At 34.4% G+C, this 20,478-nt stretch overlaps 1 protein-coding gene across 5 annotated transcripts in view; it reads right to left on the bottom strand.

Moving 5' to 3' along the window:
* The window catches only part of TP53INP (Tumor protein p53 inducible nuclear protein), a 141,772-nt gene that overhangs the window by 26,634 nt on the left and 94,660 nt on the right, over positions 1–20,478 (bottom strand). For 4 of the 5 annotated variants that reach the window (XM_069818324.1, XM_069818321.1, XM_069818322.1 and 1 more), the window contains exons 2-3: positions 5,434–5,575; positions 3,258–3,751 (exon numbers count right to left, since the gene is read on the bottom strand). In XM_069818324.1, the coding sequence (XP_069674425.1) occupies positions 3,258–3,751; positions 5,434–5,569 (630 nt within the window). In that variant the 5' untranslated portion in view covers positions 5,570–5,575. Of the gene's footprint in view, positions 1–3,257; positions 3,752–5,433; positions 5,576–14,996; positions 15,020–20,478 lie in introns of those variants that run through there. The other variant, XM_069818325.1, reaches the window with a different exon arrangement.

Below are 20,478 nucleotides of genomic sequence, written 5' to 3'. Positions count from 1 at the left end.
GTTAAAAAATCAATGTCTGGTACCCTTCACGAATATAATTTTATTTTTCACATAATTCTCACACTTATGATGACAGTCTTTGTACAAAGTTCCATCTTCTAAATCAAGTGATACAGGTACAGCTCATCTATTTTGTCAAGACACTCCCCCACTCTTCCTACAGAGCTGCGCACGAGATCGGATGAATCTACTTACGAATTATAGGGGAATGGATTAGTTTTTGCCTTGAACTCGGTAGACACACGCCCGACCTTCCCTTCTACTTCTACCCCCTATACAGAAACGTTGTTCCGTACTGCACATCGCAAGTGTCTTGACAAAATGCATGAGCTGTACTTGCTACAATTTTTTTGTACCAACAGTGGTTTTTAATGTGCTGTAAGTAACGAACTTCAGAGCTTCAAATTCTGAAGATTTTAAAACTTTGGAAATTACATTACTGATGATGAGAAAAAAACATACAATATATATTACAATTATAATTGATGAAGATGTTCCCAGCCACCGGTGCAGCTCAGACAGCTGAGATGATTGCCTATCGATCCGGAGTTGAATGCGGGTGTGGGATCGATTCCCACTTGGGTTGATTACCTGGTTGGGTTTTTTCCGAGGTTTTCCCCAACCATAAGGAAAATGTCAGATAATCTATGGCGAATCCTCGGTCTCATCTCACCAAATACCATCTCACTATCACTAATCCCATCGTCGCTAAATTATGTAGTAGTTTATACATTGTTGTTAAATAACACACTAAAAAAAAAGTCCCTAAATTATGTTTCCTGGTGACAATTAATATGGATGTTGTTGGCTCACAAACATTAGAATATCCTTCATAAATTCTTTCTGTCAGGTACCACCATTTGGTTCTGGAACTGTACAGAGGATACATTTATGTTGAATGCAGTATGTATCTGTTACAGGTAAAACCAAATTTTATGATAAAGTAGTTCTTCCTAGGCCAAACTATTATATCCGACAAGTGATAGGATACAGTAGTTTGTCCTAGTCCTAGTCTAAAGTAATTCCAATGAACTTACAGTATTTGAAATTGGGTAGGGAAGGAAGATTCAGTAGTTACACTGACGTTACGCGGCATTGTTGTTTGAATGTGACAGTTTTATTACTACTCCTTTCTCTTATATAAGATTGCTTTCTTGTGTGCAAAACTGTTAAACTTTTTGTATTATTCAGTTGTATAGTATTTCGTTTGTTTCTGTCTTTCTCGTTATCATGGATGAGACTTTGTCAAGTGGTAACATAATTAAAAAAGAATGGAGAGAGAGATTCTTGATAGAGATATTAAGATCTGAGAGTGAAAAATCGACTCATTTTAATATTATGGCGAAGGACAAATAGGTACTTAGCACTTATGCAAGAGATGGATGACTGAGTCGCTACATAAAGGAAAACTGTGTTATTGAAACTTTTCCTCTTTTTTTTTTTTTTTTTCATTTATTGTACTCCAGACTTTTTACATTGCCATTATTGCTCTGAGAAGTGGAATAAATCAAACATACACAAATATGTAATATAGGTCATTCCAAGAGAACTCAACCAATTTGAAAAAGAAAAAAGTGTTGCATGACTGTCATCAAAATTAGCATTTTTTTTTTTTTTCGTGCAGAGATCTTAATATGACATGACATAATTCTGAAAGGAAAATCGTGAAATGTACATAGTTTGCGTACCAGGGCTGTCCAAAGTTTTGAAAATTGGCATTGAAATACAAAAACGTGGTGTTGAATATCTCTTATTAAAAGCAAATGACTAATAATAAATATTTTACTCATATATCATTTGAAAGAGCTTTCTCTACAGTACAAACTAGGCAAACAGTTATGTTCCAAAATTTCAAAGGTTTTTCGCAGGAGTGTCACAAATCCCGTAAAAAATTCAATCTCGTAAATATCGAACACAATAATAATAACAGGTCCCTAATAGAAATAACAACAACCAAATTCCTTGGCTTACAAATCGATAATGTATTAAATTGGAAAAATCATATTAAAGAAATTACCCCCAAACTAAATTCAACATGTTTTATTAGATCTATGCAAGAGATAGTAAATATCAGTACCTTAAAAACAATGTACTTTGCATACTTTCACTCGGCAATGAGTTTTGAAATAATATTCTGGGGAAATTCCACAGATAATAACAGTATATTCCTATTGCAAAAAAAAAAAAAAAGAGTAATTAGAATAATAGAACATGCCAAATCTAGGGAATCGTGTAGGAGTATTTTCAAAAAGCTACAAATAATGCCCATGGCTTGTCAGTATATTTTTTCACTAATAATCTTCCTTGTATGTAATCATGAAAACTTTGTAACTAATTCAACAGTTCATAGCATAAATATGCATCAAAATATGACTTTCATATTCCATTGGCAAGTCTATCATGCTATCAAAAAGGAGTGTGTTATACGACAGTAAACGTTTTTAATAGGCTTCCTATGGATATAAAAAATGAAACTCAAAACATAAGATTATTTAGGGCCAAATTAAAGAAGTACCTAATTTCTCTTGCCTTCTATTCTGTAGGTGATTTCATGACATTCAACAATGCTTCATGAATATGAATAATTTATTCAAGCTTGCTTCACAGGGAGCTACCTGAAAGCCAAATTTGCACTTCATGAATATTTCTGTGTTGTATTAAGTATTGATACTAAAACTTTGTATTGTACTAGTAGACTATATTGTAAAACTCTTCTGTATATATTTCAACTAGACTGTGATTATAATTAAGATTTTATAACACTATTAAGATTTTTTTTTTTTTTTCGTTTGACATGTTCCATATTCTAGCTGTGAAGCAATGTACGAATACCATGCAACGTAAATAAATACAATGTAATGACCAATATCACTCCCTACGCTACAAGGTATATGTAGCCTATTTTTTTAAGGGTTATATTTTGATATTTATAGTTTCGAAATCAATGAAGTTAGGTATTTATTTTTCCTATGCTATCAAAATTCTTCACAGTACATTGGCACAACCTCTTAAAGCGCTCTGAACTGAAAATGTTTACAAACTGGCCTATGGTATTAATGTGTCCAATTAGTTCTGTATGCATACCAAGATTTTACTGATTTAGTTCTCACATACAACATAAATAAACATGTCAGTGAACTCAACCCTCAGGAAGAATAAGGAGACAGAGAATGACAAAAGAGAAGATGTGGATGAGGAAAGGAGAAGGAATCCACAGACATTTCAGAAATATGACTGTATGAGTGTCTGATGCATACCTTCTGTGCAGACCTGATTTGGAGACATTGCTTCTCTTGTTGTTGGTGAAGCGAGTAGACTGCCTGTCTCTGCCGTGGAAGAGTCTGCACTACGTGCTCAGTCAAACAGGGAGGGTCAGAGTCCTCGTCAGAGAGGCTGGATGTGGGAGAGTCAGGCATCGTGCCGGTTGAGCCCGAACGGTGTCTCGGCAATGGCAGGAATCCATGTGTTGATGACGAGTGCTGGTACACAGACATGCTGGGATGCTCGATAAGCAGATTTTCGAGGGGCGACGTCTCCATGTGTACTGGACCCTCTGATGTGAAGCACGGAGGTGGCGTCACGAACCATGACTCTTCGAATGACAGACATGGGAGGGATGAGGATGAAGACGTCCGCGTCAAGGGATGGTAATCTACGGCATCAGTCAATGCCCGGAATGGTCGAGGGACTGTGCTGATGGCGAGCTCCAGTGTTGGCAATTCCTCTGAACTCCCAGATCGCTCATTGTCTTCTGTGTGCAATTCAAAGAAATGAAAATATCTATGAAATACTCTGTTTTTATATATTATTGATTTCTTAATTTACAGTCATTTATTTATTCTTTATCTATACCTTCATCCATCTACTACCTTTTTGTCTTTCTATCTACTCATTCATACATCCACCCACCCATTCATCCATTCATCACGCAAAATACAAAAATATACCATCTGAACTTAATATAAGCACTATACAAGATATATTACAAGAAAACAAATTCCATTCAAAAATATTTTATCAGAATAACAGACAAGAAAAGCATGGAATAAGAGAGATACATGATGAGAAAAATCACTAGAAACGAAACACTTTGTCAAAATACATATAATTCCGAGTTCAAAAGAAGTAACTTATCTACTGCTTTGACTACCAGTAGGGGCAATACCTATCTTTTCATTATTCCCAGTGAAGAAGGAAGGGTACACAAGACTCAAGTATAAGTAGGTTACTTACCTGTCTACAAATATTATCAGCCAAAATTTACTCAATAGAGAGGCATCTTATTCTGTGTGTTTTACTAAACCACAGGTTGTTTTTGGTGAAAGCATGGCGCTATGTCAACCAAAATATCAAGCGAGTCTTATTATGCATCATACATGTACTATATTATGCGTCCTATAAAAACTAAGTTAAAAGAAAGAGCAAATATGACACATATTTGGATTACCTATGAAAAAAGCATGAAAATCCTTTGCAGAATAGATCTATATACTGTACATATATTTACTTCACAATGCAAAGGGGTTATTTCATAAGATCATATAGCAGATAAATCGCAATATAGCGAACGCCAGTAGGGGAAGTTATCCCCACCCATGTGCATTCGACACAACACTCGCCTATCACGTAGAGTGTCTGATGAGCTAGTAGTGGAAAAGTGGAAGGGGTCGTGGGCGGAACTTCTACGTTCGCTATATTGCGATTTCCCAGTGTGACTGTTGCGAGTGCAATTTCATATGAGATGTCACATAAAATTTTTCGTTATTTGACTGCTACAAATATTAATTGTACACCACATCATTTTAATAATAAAAATATTCCACCCAATCACACTAATTCAGAGCTTTCCATTAGACAATAATCGTTCTATGATATGCACATTGATACCATCCTATTTACCACCACTGAACTCATACTGGAAGTAGGTTTTATAATTAGAGGTAGGAAGTTCATACCAAAACAAATTTCAGATTGTGTATGGCCACGCATATAGACCATATCACTAGTTGTCTGCTGTGTATACTATACTCTGTTCACATAACTTACAGTATACCCACAACTGTGGATGGATGACTTTACAGTAATATGCACAGTAGAGAAGTAGATTCATTACGTGGTAACGTTTTCAGCAGAGTTGTGCAGTTTGGTGAGCGTTTTTAACATGGCAGAATTTAAATCTTCCAATCACACGAAGTTGAATGCAATACTTGAACATTTACTGATAAGTTTTGGTACGAATGTCTTACCTCTGTTAATAATAAAATGATAGTCCAGTTTCTACGTAAAAGAGATTTTAGCTACAAAACATAGCTATAGATAATTACACTAGCCTAGAGACATTCTCAGTGAAAATAAGCACTTTTGTTTTTGTTTTTTTTGTTCCCCCCCCCCCCTTTTAGACCAAGTTTCTCAGACTAGAACTGGCAGAGTTACCCGACTTCTCGATTAGCACCCAGTCGTCGTCACCATCAACTGCCCTGAGCCTTACGTCAGCAGCCACTGCTTCATTCGACAACTCTGGTTCGTGGGGGTGGCTCCCAAGGAGGTAGCTTGCCAGGCTGCTGAACATGGTGCTCTGCAACACAATGTAGTCTCCCTCAAAAAAAAAAATTACACTATTCTCACAATCTAATTGCAGTTGCAATCATATCTGAAAACTGCACTTAGATTCAAACCAAAAGCAAATAAAAAAAAAATAACAATATTACTATGGTAAATTACGAACTTCTGTGCAAACTGCTTCACTTAGCCATAGACCTTATTTGCAAACGAATTCTCTACATAGGTTGTAGTCTTAACATATGAAGGATAAGAGAAATAAAAGGAATACGTTCATATTAAGAAAAAAAGTCATTGAAATCATTGGAACATAAGCTTTCGGATACATTTATCAGTTTGAAAATTATTTGTAACAATTTGAATTGAAACAATTAGAACTAAAACAAACCTATACAATGTTATGAAGTTTTATGTTTAAAATCATTGTCCTAAAAAAAATTACCAAATGTGGACATATTTTCTTTATTTCCCTTACCCGTCATATACTGGGAGGTTACTAATTGGGCGTATCACTCATGTATTCTTATTTCACTTACTTTGTGAATGTTGAATGTGAATGTTAGTACCCCCATGTTTACGTGGGTACCATGCTACTATGGTAACCGTGCAGTTATAAACAAACATGGCTAACCAGAGTCCGTTTACCATCGAACAGAGATTAGTGACAACACTTTGGCTTCATGAAAGTCATCATACTGGCGACACTGTGGAAACAGTAAAGATGAAATTTCGTGACCTCTTTGATGTGGAACTGCCAAGGAAAGCAATAATGTTCGGGTGGGAAAACCGTGCATTCGCAATGGGTAGTGTGAAAGACCATTCCAGAAGTGGAAGGCCGACAACAAGGAGGGAAACATGCCACGCTGTTGAGGCATCAGAGGAAAGATCTCCCCTGAAACCCAATCGGAAAAAGTCTGCTGAGCTTGGAATTCCTCATTCGACCATGATGACATACATGAAAGTTGATTTAAAGCTCAAGCATTTTCGTCCATTCCACGTCAATTAATTAAGCGATGCTGATATGGATGCATGTAAAGCGGCATGTGAGACGCTTCTTAAAACATTCTGTATGCAACTTTCCCGTGATAATGTCCTCTTCACAGATAAATGTGCTATCTACTGAAGCATGCATTCACGAAACATCGTCTTTGAGACAAAGAAAACCCATTCTTTTATGAAGAAGTGGAGAGAAATCCACACCACATCATGGTGTGGGCTAGACTGAGTGAAACCTTTTTAAATAGTTCATAATAAGTTAAATTTCATATTGTGTCGGCTTCATTTTCATTTTATTACAAGGTCGGTACTAGGAGGTAGGTCTCTCTATAATAAAGATAGCATTGTTATAATTCGAACCTGCCGCAGCACCAAGCACAGGGATTATACTGAAGGATGGTTAGCAGGATTATATCTTATGTCGATGTAGATTTTGTTACACTGAAGTGGAAAAGTAGAGAAGGAAAAAGATTGTTGTTGTTTAGTCAATTATCCGAAGACATGTTTGAACCTCATAAGTAACACCAATAAGGCATCACTCATGAGGCAACTAGGCCAGGAGATAATGGGGTAAGGTGGCCAGTTCCTTTCTCCCTCCAATGTATACATCACCGATTAGCTACATGTTCCACTAATCACACTTCAGATGCATACAAACAATTGTTCTTCCTCTGACACATATCGGCAAGTGAAATGTACTGCCTGATAATAGATATACGTATCAACCAGGACGTCAATCACAGAAATCAATATTATAGTTTTAAAATCGAGTAACCAGCTTTAATGAAAAATAATAAAGACTATGGTCTTGTGGCACTTCAAAATATTCAATTTGAGATGTATTTTTTTTTTTTTTTTTTTTTTTTAGGGGATGACAGTATCATTATAAACACCATAACATCCAAGTTTATTAAAATACAACAAAATAAAAAATAATAATAATAAAAGATGGTACCGGTAATTCTTTGTAATATTCAAAATTGTAAGGCTATGTGGCACCTCAAGATAACATTTGACTTTCATAAAATGTTCAGGTTACTGGTATGTTGGGTATAAAATGCAACAACTTTTACACAGCCAAGTGTTTTCGATTTATAAATAAAGTGAAAAATCATACATTTTCACCCCACCCTGTTATACATAGCCCTATGTTTCGACAATCATGTTAAATAATATTTCTTAGGAGGTATACTTGACAGCAATTCTTAATAAAAAATTATTTCACATAACACAAACAATTTGAAAATATTACTAGGTAGGTGTGGATGACATTGCCCATTCATGAATAAATGCGCAGTAGACTGTATCCTGACACCTTTCCAAGATGTTTATATATTGACGAATTTTTTAGAAATAAAACTAAAATAATTCAAATCTCTCTAGTTTTTACACACATATTATACAAACATCTGGGTTTGTCTTTATTCGTGAAAGTTTCAATCTTTTACATTTCTGTGGTGTTCTCTAGAAATACTTCTTCCAATGACAGTTTTGCTGGAAACTATCCTCATAATGGACTCTATAAAGGTGAGAATCTGTCAAACGTGATCTTCGCCTAGTTTTGTTGAAACCTCATTTGTGGAGAAAAAAATCTGTTCATACCTATAAGCGCTTCCAAATATTTATATTACTAAGACTTCTTCTGCAAACTTACGTGCCAGATGGAATTTAAACAAATAAATAATAACCACAGCAAAACTTAGAAATACTTAGAAATAGTTAAAAAAAAAACAGTGTTATAACTTCTAATTAGATTTTCAATAGTTTCAAGTGATTTTTTTATAATCGTCAACAATTTTCATCCTATCATCTTTCCTGACATTTTTGTATCCATGGGAATAAAATTATAAGTCGGAGGCACCGATTTTGGCAGATGACCTGGATGACATTTCCAGTAGGCGAGCCAATATTGTTTGTGTAAGCTGCGAGAATGAGATGCGATAACATTTTGAGTCATGCATATTTTCATAACAGCAGCTCATATCAATTATCCTTATTATGAAACACACCACGGTACAGCCTACTCAAAGAATACCTTTAATAAATGTAAATGACTTCCGTTCGCAATGATTTTACAATAGCCTAAGTCTCCTACATTTTCTAAATTAAATTAATTCTTAATTAAAAGGAAAAAGCATTGCATTGCGCATATAAATATAATCCTACCCTTACCAGATCAATATACAATATTTGTCCAGTAATAATCTAGGGATCGTCTACTGGTGGTGCGACAATTCAAGTTAATAAAATTACGATTCTTCTTAATAATCAAAATATAATTTGGTTAATTGGGTAAAATTGCATGCTGCGGAAGTTAGATTTATATAAGACTATAATAAATAGGATTGTAATGGATATTACAAGGGCAATAATTTCTTCACACGCACATTGTGAATAGAACAGAGAAGAAAGCATTTTAAAATATTCGAAATCGTACAAAATATCGGCGAAACCAATTTCCCTGCACAAATTGCACCAATTGAAAAATATAATTACCATTCACAATAAATACTGTATTTTATGGATTCTAAAAAGTTGTTTATTAATCTAGAGGTATTGGCTGATGACTATATTAAATTCCACCACAACATTCATTCAGAATATGTATAAATTACACTTTGGATTTTACTAAATGTATAGGCCTACTATCAAAAGGTGTTACATACCCCCTTAAATACTGTACATGTGTTACCTGTGCGATATCCGATGTTTAATTTTTTTAAATATACGGTAATTCATAGTACTGAAACTGCCAATTGTATTATTCGTAATTTTCGTCTCGAAAACCCCTAAGATATCTAATTTAATTTTTCACCCATTTTTATCCCACTCCACCACTTTAGGGACAAAGTCGGACTAATATTCGTATTCTGTGATCGCAAAGATACCCAGATATCGACTTTCATCGAGATCGGATGACATGAGATTTCTCACTCCCTTCTGCCTTTTCATCAGTACCTTAGGATATGGTATTTAAAAAATATAAGAATGTTTAACCAATATTGTAGAGAGTAACCTTCATTTTAAATTTTACGTCTCTAGTTAAATATAGTTTAGTGAATTTTTAAAATCGTCGACTTCTTTCTCTCTCCTCTCTGCTAGTAAAAAAAAAAAAAAAAAAAAAAAAAAAAAAAAAAAAAAAAAAACAAGTTATTTCAAGGGAGTGGCCTACATGAAATTCAATTTTTTTACTTTCCTTATACATTTTAGAAACAATTCTGAGAGATGAGATGAATAGTCTAACCCAATTTTATGAGTGAATCTTTGTTTTAAATTTAAAGGCTGCAGGTCTGCTGGTTAAAAAAAAAATAAATCGGTATAATTATTTTGATCATTACTGCCTCCCATTTTCCACCCCTTAATGTTCGTATTTCGTAAAATTCAGTCTTATCTATTGACTAAGGATTAACATATTTCCATATACATATATATTTCCATTTCGTACAATATTCTGGTCACGAGACATAATCATATACTTTGTCTTTTAGGGATTTACTACCAAACCTATCGCTTTATTTGCTTCAAGTAAAATTCCGTGTTTTCCCTAATCGTTTGTGGAGTTTTTTCCTAACATATTCACGTCATCCGCATAGACAAAAAGCTGATGTAACCCGTTCAATTCCAAACCCTCTCTGTTATCCTGAACTTTCCTAATGGCATATTCTAGAGCGAAGTTAAAAAGTAAAGGTGATAGTGCATCTCCTTGCTTTAGCCCGCAGTGAATTGGAAAAGCATCAGATAGAAACTGGCCTATACGGACTCTGCTGTAAGTTTCATTGAGACACATTTTAATTAATCGAACAAGTTTCTTGGGAATACCAAAGACACATATAGACTACTGTAATATTTGTTTAGTTTTTGGAGGTGACTGTCCAGAGTGTACAAATATTCGGGCGTGCATGTTTACTCTTATGTCCTACCCATTCCACTGCGACAGAGATAACAGCCGATCTTGCAGCGGTGAGGAACTCGCTCTCCAGTTCACATTAAGAAAATCCATCTGCCAAAATCCCTGGCGCGACCTAGTACATACATCGTAATGTCGCTGTATATTAAATTTGTTACAGAAAGCCTAATGATTTTTACACATTACCGGTATGCAATATACATTGTGCCTCTCCATCGTGATTGCGGCTTGAAATCTTGAATAACCAATCTTCATGCTAAACAGCTACTGTTGGTTCTAGAGCTATTAGTGCGATTTTAGTGCCAATTAATAGTTTTAATAATTACACTGATATCCCTAAGATAATTTAATCTTATAATGAACAAAAATGGATCAGCTTCCTATAAATAAAAGTATGAATATAAAAAGGAGTTAATAAATTCTTCCCACGCTCCAACAACATAAATTATACATGTTAAAATAAAATAATCGAACATAAAATATAATTCCCGTAGGCCTACATAAATATTATGAAATTCTATTGGGTCTCACTACCACTTGTCATCGTGTTATTTTCAATAGGTACTGTAAAGCAAGTTTGTATGTTCGATACTACCAGTGTACTTATTCACCCCTACCACCCCTTTTAGGGCGTAAGAGGGGAAGGATATCGTTGCCCGTGAGCTCGACTGTTCACATGGCTGGCGACTTACTCGCAGCAAGCTTATGTTGATATAGCTCAACGCCTAACTGGTCTAAAGTTATGTTTAATTTTATTCATTAAATACAAATAACAATGGAAGAATTTACCATAATACCTAAGTTGCATTCAATCATTATCACCATCATCATCATCATGATTCCTTCACCAACTGCATTAATAATTATTATTAGCCCTCGAGACTGAATAGTTCACCGGTGGTCTTTTATATGTACATATGCAATAGAATCCCTCATATCTGGCAACTATAGCATGAAGTCAGTGCCAGATAACTGATTTTGAGATATTTTGGATAGGAGTAATAGTTTATACGTTATTTAAAGACACATTGGTACACTTATGCAAAGGTACCGCCTTCTTTAAACTGCTGTTTTTTTTATTTTGCTTGTGCTCACATCAATAATACTGTCAGCCAGCTGTGACAGCTTCAGGTACCTCATTAAAAAAATGTAGGTCACTATTTCAATTTATAATTTACTTACTGACTCTCCCCTGTGTTTTCATTTTTTTATTCAAAAGTGTCGTAGTTTTGTAATTGCCTGTTATTTGGGTCCCACATACAACGGATTGCACAGTATAGGCTAGAAAATAATATCGTGTGCATAAATAAATTTTGACGTACTAAAAAAATTACGTCACTTCTATAGAAAATACTGACATATAAAGGAAAAATTGCAAGCAACATATACAAAGAATGGACCGATGCTGTTTGCTAGCGAGAGACCATAACCGAGCATCAACCTAATATGTGAGAGAACGAAGAAGAATGTTTGAAGATGGTACAATCGCTATACAGTCACTAATTGTGACTTCAGGACTCGACTAATACAAACTGTGACCATTCTTCCATTGTATGTTTATAGATAAAGAACCAATCGGTACTTTCGAAACATATTGGAAACTTAAAATTTTTAGCTATTGTATGTAAAATTGAATCCAAGTTCTGGATCCAAGTTCGAAATACAAGCACCGTAAAAAAACTAGAATGGATTGACAAGAGTTAGCAGTTATTGAAGACTGAATAGAAGTATTTTGGCCATAGTCTTTTGCAATTTATCATCATAGATGCTAGAACGCATTTGTTCCCCACCACTCTCAAATTAGCACACGTCTGTAAAAATGGTCGAAACGTTCTAAGGGGATCTTGTAATAAATAGTTCCGTTGAAATTATGTTAAGATAATATTTTTATCATCTGTACCACATCAATTAGTTACTGGTCGGTATATACCTTTACGTTCTTTAATAATATTATTTTGTTTGTTGATAATGCGACAGATATATTTCCAACTGCAGCCTTTGTTTGTTGCATTTCGTTGAAACTGGAATGTTCAATCACATACATAAACCAAGAGCAGTAAAATAAACAGTCTTGTTTATGCAAGACTTATCACCCAATAAGGAGGTCATTATCCTCACTGAAAACATATAATGGTGATTACAAGAAAGCAGATCGCTTGTTTGTTTGTGCCACTAAGATTAAAGACCTCACTTATTTTTTATCATCAGCTTGCCAACTTTTCTAATAGTGAAATCTTATTATTGCTTTCAGGGAGGCGCCAGGATTTTTCATCTGGGGGGCAGAGATGGTGCGAGACATTAACTTGGGGAGAGCTGTGTTAAAATGATTTTGACAAGACCGTGTTAATGTTGTAATGAGGAAAATGTCCATGCACTTACATACGTATTAATATGCAGAGCTTTCATTTCAAAACTTCCCAGTTTAAATAGCAAACTATTTAAACTGAATTCAATTTAAACAAAAAACAAACACGTAAATTTAGATATTGAGGGGGAAGTATGAAACCAGGATTAATTACATTTTAGATTTCACTCCCCCACCCCTCAGCCACTCCCACTTTGAAATTACAAGTGGCGTCTGTATGTTTTTATAATGTTAAATTTGAAAGAGCATTCAATTGTTTAAACACCTCATTCATTTGTTTTCGCATCTTTTGTTTTCTATCGTCGCCTGGCAATGGTGATGATGGCAGAACATTAAATTAAATATAGACGCTTGTGTGATAATTCCTACACTAAGCTATTCTGCCATTAATAAAATTATTGTATGCACTATCAAAGCTGAAGCATGAATTGCTGACTCATTAATAAATGCATGGTTTGGAAAATAATAAACAGTAAGCTACTGTTAGTATTTTGTACAAAACTGGTTAAATTTGAACGTATTAAAAGGTATATTTTTATGGTGGGCGGGCGCCCTCCCTAGTGTCAACACTGATTGCTTTCTTTGTAGTAAATTAGAATCGCCAACTTACCTTAAACTTCGAAAAACTACTTTTACCTACTTTTTTTTGCAAAAGTACACCATTATTTGACTTTTCTATTTCAAAAGCATCCATTTATTTTCGTATAAAGTAAAATACATGTTCCTAAGTATTTTTACATAGTAATGTGTTATAAAAAGTTTACGCTCTTGCAAGACAGTCATATGGCGGAAACAACAACGATTGTTCACTTTACGTTGTTATAATATAATTAATTACTAACAATTGTTAACTTGGCATTCTTTATTATAAAATAAACTAAATTTTAACAGTCTTATTACGAATTTATTTTCTAATAATTTTTAGAAAAATACACAACATGTAAGCAGATAAAATAACTTGTGCTAGTTGCAAAAGTAGCTTTATTGCACTCGTTGGTCTTAAACATTCCTGCATAAAGCTGCACTCTCGTATACTATAAAGAATCGAATATTATAATACTATTTTTAAAAACACTTTACACGTAATTCACATAAACAACATAATGGTACCAGTAGGTACAAAATGAACAAATTCGTATTGGAGTAATGAATTCTCTGAAATTATTAAATTTTATACAACACACACCATTCTAGAAATTTTACATATTATCAGTAGACCGCGGATTTTTAGGTGCTAAAAATATTTTAGCTCTTTCAGTACCTCATTTAGGCTTTATAAAACATAAAATAGATCAGGAAAACACTAGAGATATTAAAAAAATTAGTACAGACTCCGACACAAAATTTGGGCCACCTATATTTTCAAAGTTCCCGCCTAGATCATTCTAGGCGCACGCACGCACGCACGCGCACACGCACACGCACGCACACAGTTACAACATACTACGCATGCTCAGTAAGCACTGAGCATTACTGAGCATGCGCAATATGTTATAACTGGAAGTTAGAAAATTCAGATGGCCCAAATTTTGTTTCTGGTTCTGTACAATGTTAACAAATTAGCATATTTATTTACAAAAGCAAAGAAACCTGTTTTAACTATTCAAACCATAGTTGGCTTCGCAATAAATTAAGTATTCTAGAGAAAAAGTTTGCTTGCAGAATTCCAAAAGAAGAAGATATCAGTAAGTTACAGCTATAGTATAGAAAGTGATTTCAAAATTCTCTAAATTAATAATAATTGAAAAGAAGATTGTGAGGCCAGAAATGCATAAAGAAATCAACAACGAAGAGCTTCATATAATGATGGTGATAAAGTTCTTATTAAAAACATAATATATATTATGAAAGTAATATAAATTGTAGTGCACCACCACCACCACCACCACCACTACCACCAATAATAATAATAATAATAATAATAATAATAATAATAATAATAATAATAATAATAATAATTTTAGGAAACATAATTATAGTACTTCAAACAAAAAACTTTGCATGCAATTATACCTTTGTTTGCCAATATTATCAGTCAGTAACAAAATTATTCTAGAAAAGGCATAAATAATATTACATTTATTCCCCTATTTGATAATCTTTACAGTTCACTTTAATATTGTCGTTAAAAGAACTACTCGTAAGTGAAAAGGGCAGCTATAAAATTACCTTGAAATATTCACACTCTCAGCGACATCCCATTATGATCTCTAAACCACTACTGCTAGCAGAAGCTCAATTCTCGAATAGGCTACTTTCCACTTGACGCATGGTGTTGCACCACTACATGTAACATTTATTATATTGCTTATACTATTGGTTTCCAACTATTCATCTACTTCACCTACCTTGTGGAAAAAAACGAAACATTACGATAATGATGGTGATGATGACCTATGATCTTAATTAAAAAATTGTCCAATTAATAGTTACGAAATAAAAGCAAAATCTTTCAAGTTCTTGATTTTACTTTGCAGTATGTCTAATCGCTTATGTTTATTGTTTTAGATTAAAATTTTTAATGAGAACAATTTTCTCTTAGGAGGAATAAGAAGAAGAAGAAAAGAATTCAACTAGGAAATTTCACCAACACTGTTTAAAATTTATTATTCTTGAAACTAAAGAATTGATGGTATTTGTTTAGAGAAATCTGTTCCTTAATCTTATAATTTGTTTGTAATTATTGGATAAACAAGGAAATTAAGCTGTTTATGCTTCGCCATTTCTACACTGATCAATAAAAACATTACCGGTACAGCATTTTTCTAACCACCATTCTCGTAACAGGATTATTAACGAATATATTAATTTTATGTTCAAAAGTGTTTTAATATAAATTTTTTATTTTATTATTTTCATGACTACATTTCAACTTCAGATGTAAGTCATCAACTGAGTGGTTTTGAACTGCAAACAGTTGAGACGATACTAAAACTCATTAAAAAATCAAAACAGTCAGTCAGATTCATGAAATAACGTAATATTTCCATGCATAGTGAAATGGATGACCACACAATGCAGCAATTTAATGTACAATATTTTATGGCTTCCATTTTTAAGTTTCAACAATTACGCATACGTACTCCATATAGTCTACGTCTTCCATTTTTTGGATAATCCCTTCATATATTTTCACTCTTACAGAAAATTAAAGAAAACAGAAGACGTGTTTAGAAGTTATATAATGAAAATGACTAATAAAAATATTTGTCTTGCAAATTATTTTTATTATCTGGCAATCTCTCTAGTCCTGTACGATGTATCTCGATATATCTTCACTAATTCTGTCCAAATTCTATTGCTCAGAGTCTGTAAATCAGTAATTCCACAATTTTCTACCTTATCAGATGTACCTCGCATATCTGACGGCAACCGGCAACCTACCAAAGAAACCGGATCAGGTGCCCGTCAGAGGATGTGACAGTATGTTGTAATATCGGTGCGAGTTTTCTTCGGGTATGTTTTTCTTTACTCTCAATTTAACAATGTTAAATAATAATAATAATAATAATAATAATAATAATAATAATAATAATAATAATAATAATAATAATATAATGCGAATCCATCGCACGTATTACATTACTGGCTTTTATAATACGTAATTCAAGGGTATTGCAACATGTGTGTACAGGTTCATATTGCATATACATACTACTGTTACAATGTTCAGATTATGAAGGAAGAGAGAGCTGCCTTTAGCATTTGTGTTGTCCTCCTGGGAGCTTCCTTGGACCGATAATGATCAAACTTTAAGTCAAAATAAACAAAAATCTGATCTCACTATATTGCGTGTTTTGAAGAAAACGGTAGATATACTCAGATTCTTGCGGATGAATGGTTGGTTGTATTTTGTTTTCAGATTATTCCAATTTCAGTGCCAGGGGTTTGCATTTAGCAATCTTCCTTTGTATTCTTTATCGTTGAGAATAAAGATGTCAATGAGATACGGTGTGTATAATGATTAATGACTGTTTTTGTAGACTACAAGAGTAATATATCTCGCTTATTGTGTGTGTTTGAATATTATATTATTATAAAATGCCAATATTGAATAATTTCTATTCATTTTAATTGAAATTGTCATAATGATAAGCCTCATGTACCGTACATCACTAAGGTAACCAGTGCATTTAGAACTTTCAACACACTGTCCTTTAAATTGATGTACTCCCACCGAAAACTAACCCTATGATTAAAATTCTGAATGTGAGTACCTCGGTGCGTTAGTACTGAAACTTTTGTAACCATAAACATCGCCATTATACCTATCTTCATTATAAATCATCATCAATACTGTCTTACTGGTATATAGAGAGTTAAATGTTTTTTTTAGTAACTGGCTTTTGCCCCCTAAGCTTCCAACAAGTAGTCTGTTTAAATTCATCTGCCATACAAGCGTTGTCGCCAAATTCAAAGATTTCCATGGTCAGTTGTTCCACGTAACTTTTGCCAAGGAATCCCGTAAAGTTGGCCTTCTGAGCAAAATGGTATAGTAGAGCAGTTTTTACCCATTGCTGCTGACTCGGTGATAAGGATAACTTTGAATTGTCAAAAGAAACGGAAATTCTGTCTCCAAACACTATTCTTATCTACTTATTTATAAATGACTTTTAGAGAACCCGGAGGTTCTTGCCGCCCTCACATAAGCCAGCCATCGGTCCCTATTCTCAGCGAGATTAATCCAATCCCTACCATCATATCCCAACTTCCTCAAATACGTTTAAATATTATTCTTCCATCTACGTCTCGGCCTTCCCAAAGGTCCAAAGTGTCGCACTCGACTAAATGTGAAATTAAAGTGACGAACAGTATATTTTTCTAGAGGTTTTGCAGTATGAATCTGACCATAAAGCAACTTGTATCTGTAGAAACAGACGGGACTCGAAATATGAATTTTAAAAGTCTACTAGGTGGACTAACGTGTTATTTAAGAACGCCGGAAATGAGTGAGAACATAAAATGTTGCCATAGTATAATACACCAGACTAGCTTAGATTTATTTCAAATGCTCTCAATAGAAAATATTTATAGTCCTATCTTAGGTCGCCTGCCGCTATACCCTGGCTGTGCGGAAGAGAAGGTCTACTGGATTTAGCTCTGCCAAATTAAATAAATAAATAATTAAATTATTACATAACTGCTATGTTTGACTCTACATTCAGTATATTTTCGAACAATTTTTTCTGAATGAAAACTTATAAAATTTAAATAAAGATCGTGACTAACGGATAAAAATTTACAAGTTGTATTAATATTGGAAAATTATGACGCATTTTCATAAGTTGTTGTGGCACAGTAAAAAGTACGGTGAAATAAAATATAACTTGTCCATCTATAAATAATTATTGTGCAGTCTACGTCAGATGCTTGTGTTGAAAGTCCGCAACTGGGATCCGAATGAAGTGCTCTATACTCCTCGATTGATATAAGGCTACCTTATATGTATTGCGGCTTGCGTCCACTGAGGTCATCGTAAGTACAAATTTGCCGATGGCTGCCTTAAATCTGATGTCAGAACATGTATATCTGAACAAATGCTTACATAATATTTCTTATCAAGTACAGGTCATTAAGGTATGATGGGATGATAATAGGGAAAAAATGCAAAAATGGTGAAATGACAGGTCCTCTCTGGTGAGTGTTCCTCACATTCGGATGCAATTGCAAATCTATTATATAGGCTAGTCTTTGTTTTGAATTGTGTGTTACGCAAAGTGATGTAACAACAGCGGCTGGCAACAGTGCAATAGATTTATTTTCGGAAAGGCGTGCGTCAAACTGGTGCACGTCTATTCCTGTCCCAGTGTTTGATACAACGGCGCGAAACAAGCAGCGTCTTGCCAGGTCTCGCCCGACACAGACTGCAGGGACTCGCTACGTGTTATGCAAGAGTGCGTCATGAAGAGTAAGGTCCAGGATGCTGAATATTTTGTCAGTGTTCACGATTATCTTTACTATTCCCCACGACTCCAGTTTCAAATTTCTTTCTCCTTACTAATTCACCATTTTATTTACTCTCAGCCGCTAAATAAAGGGTAAAGAGCCAGTGCTTGCTTAAAGTGAGTAAATAAATACAGACACAGAAACAAAATTTGGAATGAGCATGCTCAGTATGTTGTAATTGGAACTTCGAAAATTCAGGTGGCTCACAATTTTGTTTCTGGGTTTTTACAGTGAGTGTGGTGGCGATCATTTCAAGAGAATAAATAAGTTCAAAAATGGAATAGGATGTTACGAAGAGCCTATTTAAAACTATGGATTACAAAACTACAAATAACCTCTTAGCATGTAACATAACTTAAAAATAGCACTGTTGTTGGTCAACTAATAGAATATTATTCGTATCTTGCTACATTTATTTAAAGCAGCGTTTTTCAAAATTTTTCAACATGTGGCATGTAATTTAAAATCCCGCGGCACACTCATAATATAAGCCAATGGTTCCCAACCGGGGAGGAGGATTTTGAGTGTTTTAGGAGATAATATATTTCCTGACTGTTGATTTGTGCCGCGTTCGCTGAATGTTGACTTTTCTAGACTCACTATTTTACAACTCTCTTAACTTTTATTTTTCCAGTTTTTGCTACAATCTTCACTATTTTTATTTTCTCGCGGCACACCGGTTTAAAATGTCTTATTTAAATATGGTAAGAGACACATTCAACGTTGTAACCGAAACTCACAACTGGTGCCAAGGCTTTCCACATTTCCTTTCTTTCACGTGTTGGACATATAATATGGGAACAGTTTGAAACAGATACTGATCTCACAAATGTCTCACGGGTCAACAAGGTATGAATCATGTCCATCCCGAATTACTAGAGATTATTGATCCTTTATACTGTATTACAAATTTATAACAATTTCACTGAAATTATCCAAAAGCTTTCATCGTATTCATAATATATAATTAAATGTAAACTAAATAAAAATATAAAACTGTTTGGGATGGGTGGCAACCTTACATAAGGTAGGTACCCAAATTAAATTCATATTTTATCAGTCTTATTAACGGTATGAAATACCGGCTTGTTTTCCAGATTTCGTATGCGCATCCGGCTCATACCGCACCACTTAAGCACTGTAAGAGGGAAACCTCGCTCAGTCCGTAGACCGGTGGATAAAAAAAAAACTAGCCCAGGCTTTAATAAAAATGGACAACGCATTTTGAGATCACTTCCTTCAACTGTCCTACTATTACATAAGTTTTCTAGTACTTTTCCAAATCTCTTTCGACATTATACATCCACATATTGGCGTATCCCGTTGCCGTTTCCTTAATGGCAGAAATTTATTTCATGACTGTGTAGTCTTCTTTCGTTGTAGTGCTATCATCATATAGCCAATCAATTCGAGTCTTCTTGATCTAGTTTGTACGTAAATTTCACAATTTTGTTTACTTATACGAAATATATGACAGCCGGGTAGCTCAGTCGGTAGGACAACTAGCTACGATTTGGGAAGTTCCTGGTTCAATCTCGGATGTTGTTTAGTCAACTGTCCGAAGACAGGTCTGAACCTCACAAGCGACACCAAGAAGGCACCACTTGAGGCAACTAGGCCAGGAAATAATGGGGTAGGGTGGGCAGTTCCTTTTCCCCTCCATTGCGTACATCGTCGACTAGCTACATATTACACTAGTCAGACT

This window comes from Periplaneta americana, chromosome 2 (assembly GCF_040183065.1).
Source record: "Periplaneta americana isolate PAMFEO1 chromosome 2, P.americana_PAMFEO1_priV1, whole genome shotgun sequence".
NCBI lineage: Eukaryota > Metazoa > Arthropoda > Insecta > Blattodea > Blattidae > Periplaneta > Periplaneta americana.
The sequence above is the reverse complement of the archived record's forward strand: the minus strand, read 5'-3'. Positions and strand labels throughout refer to the sequence as shown.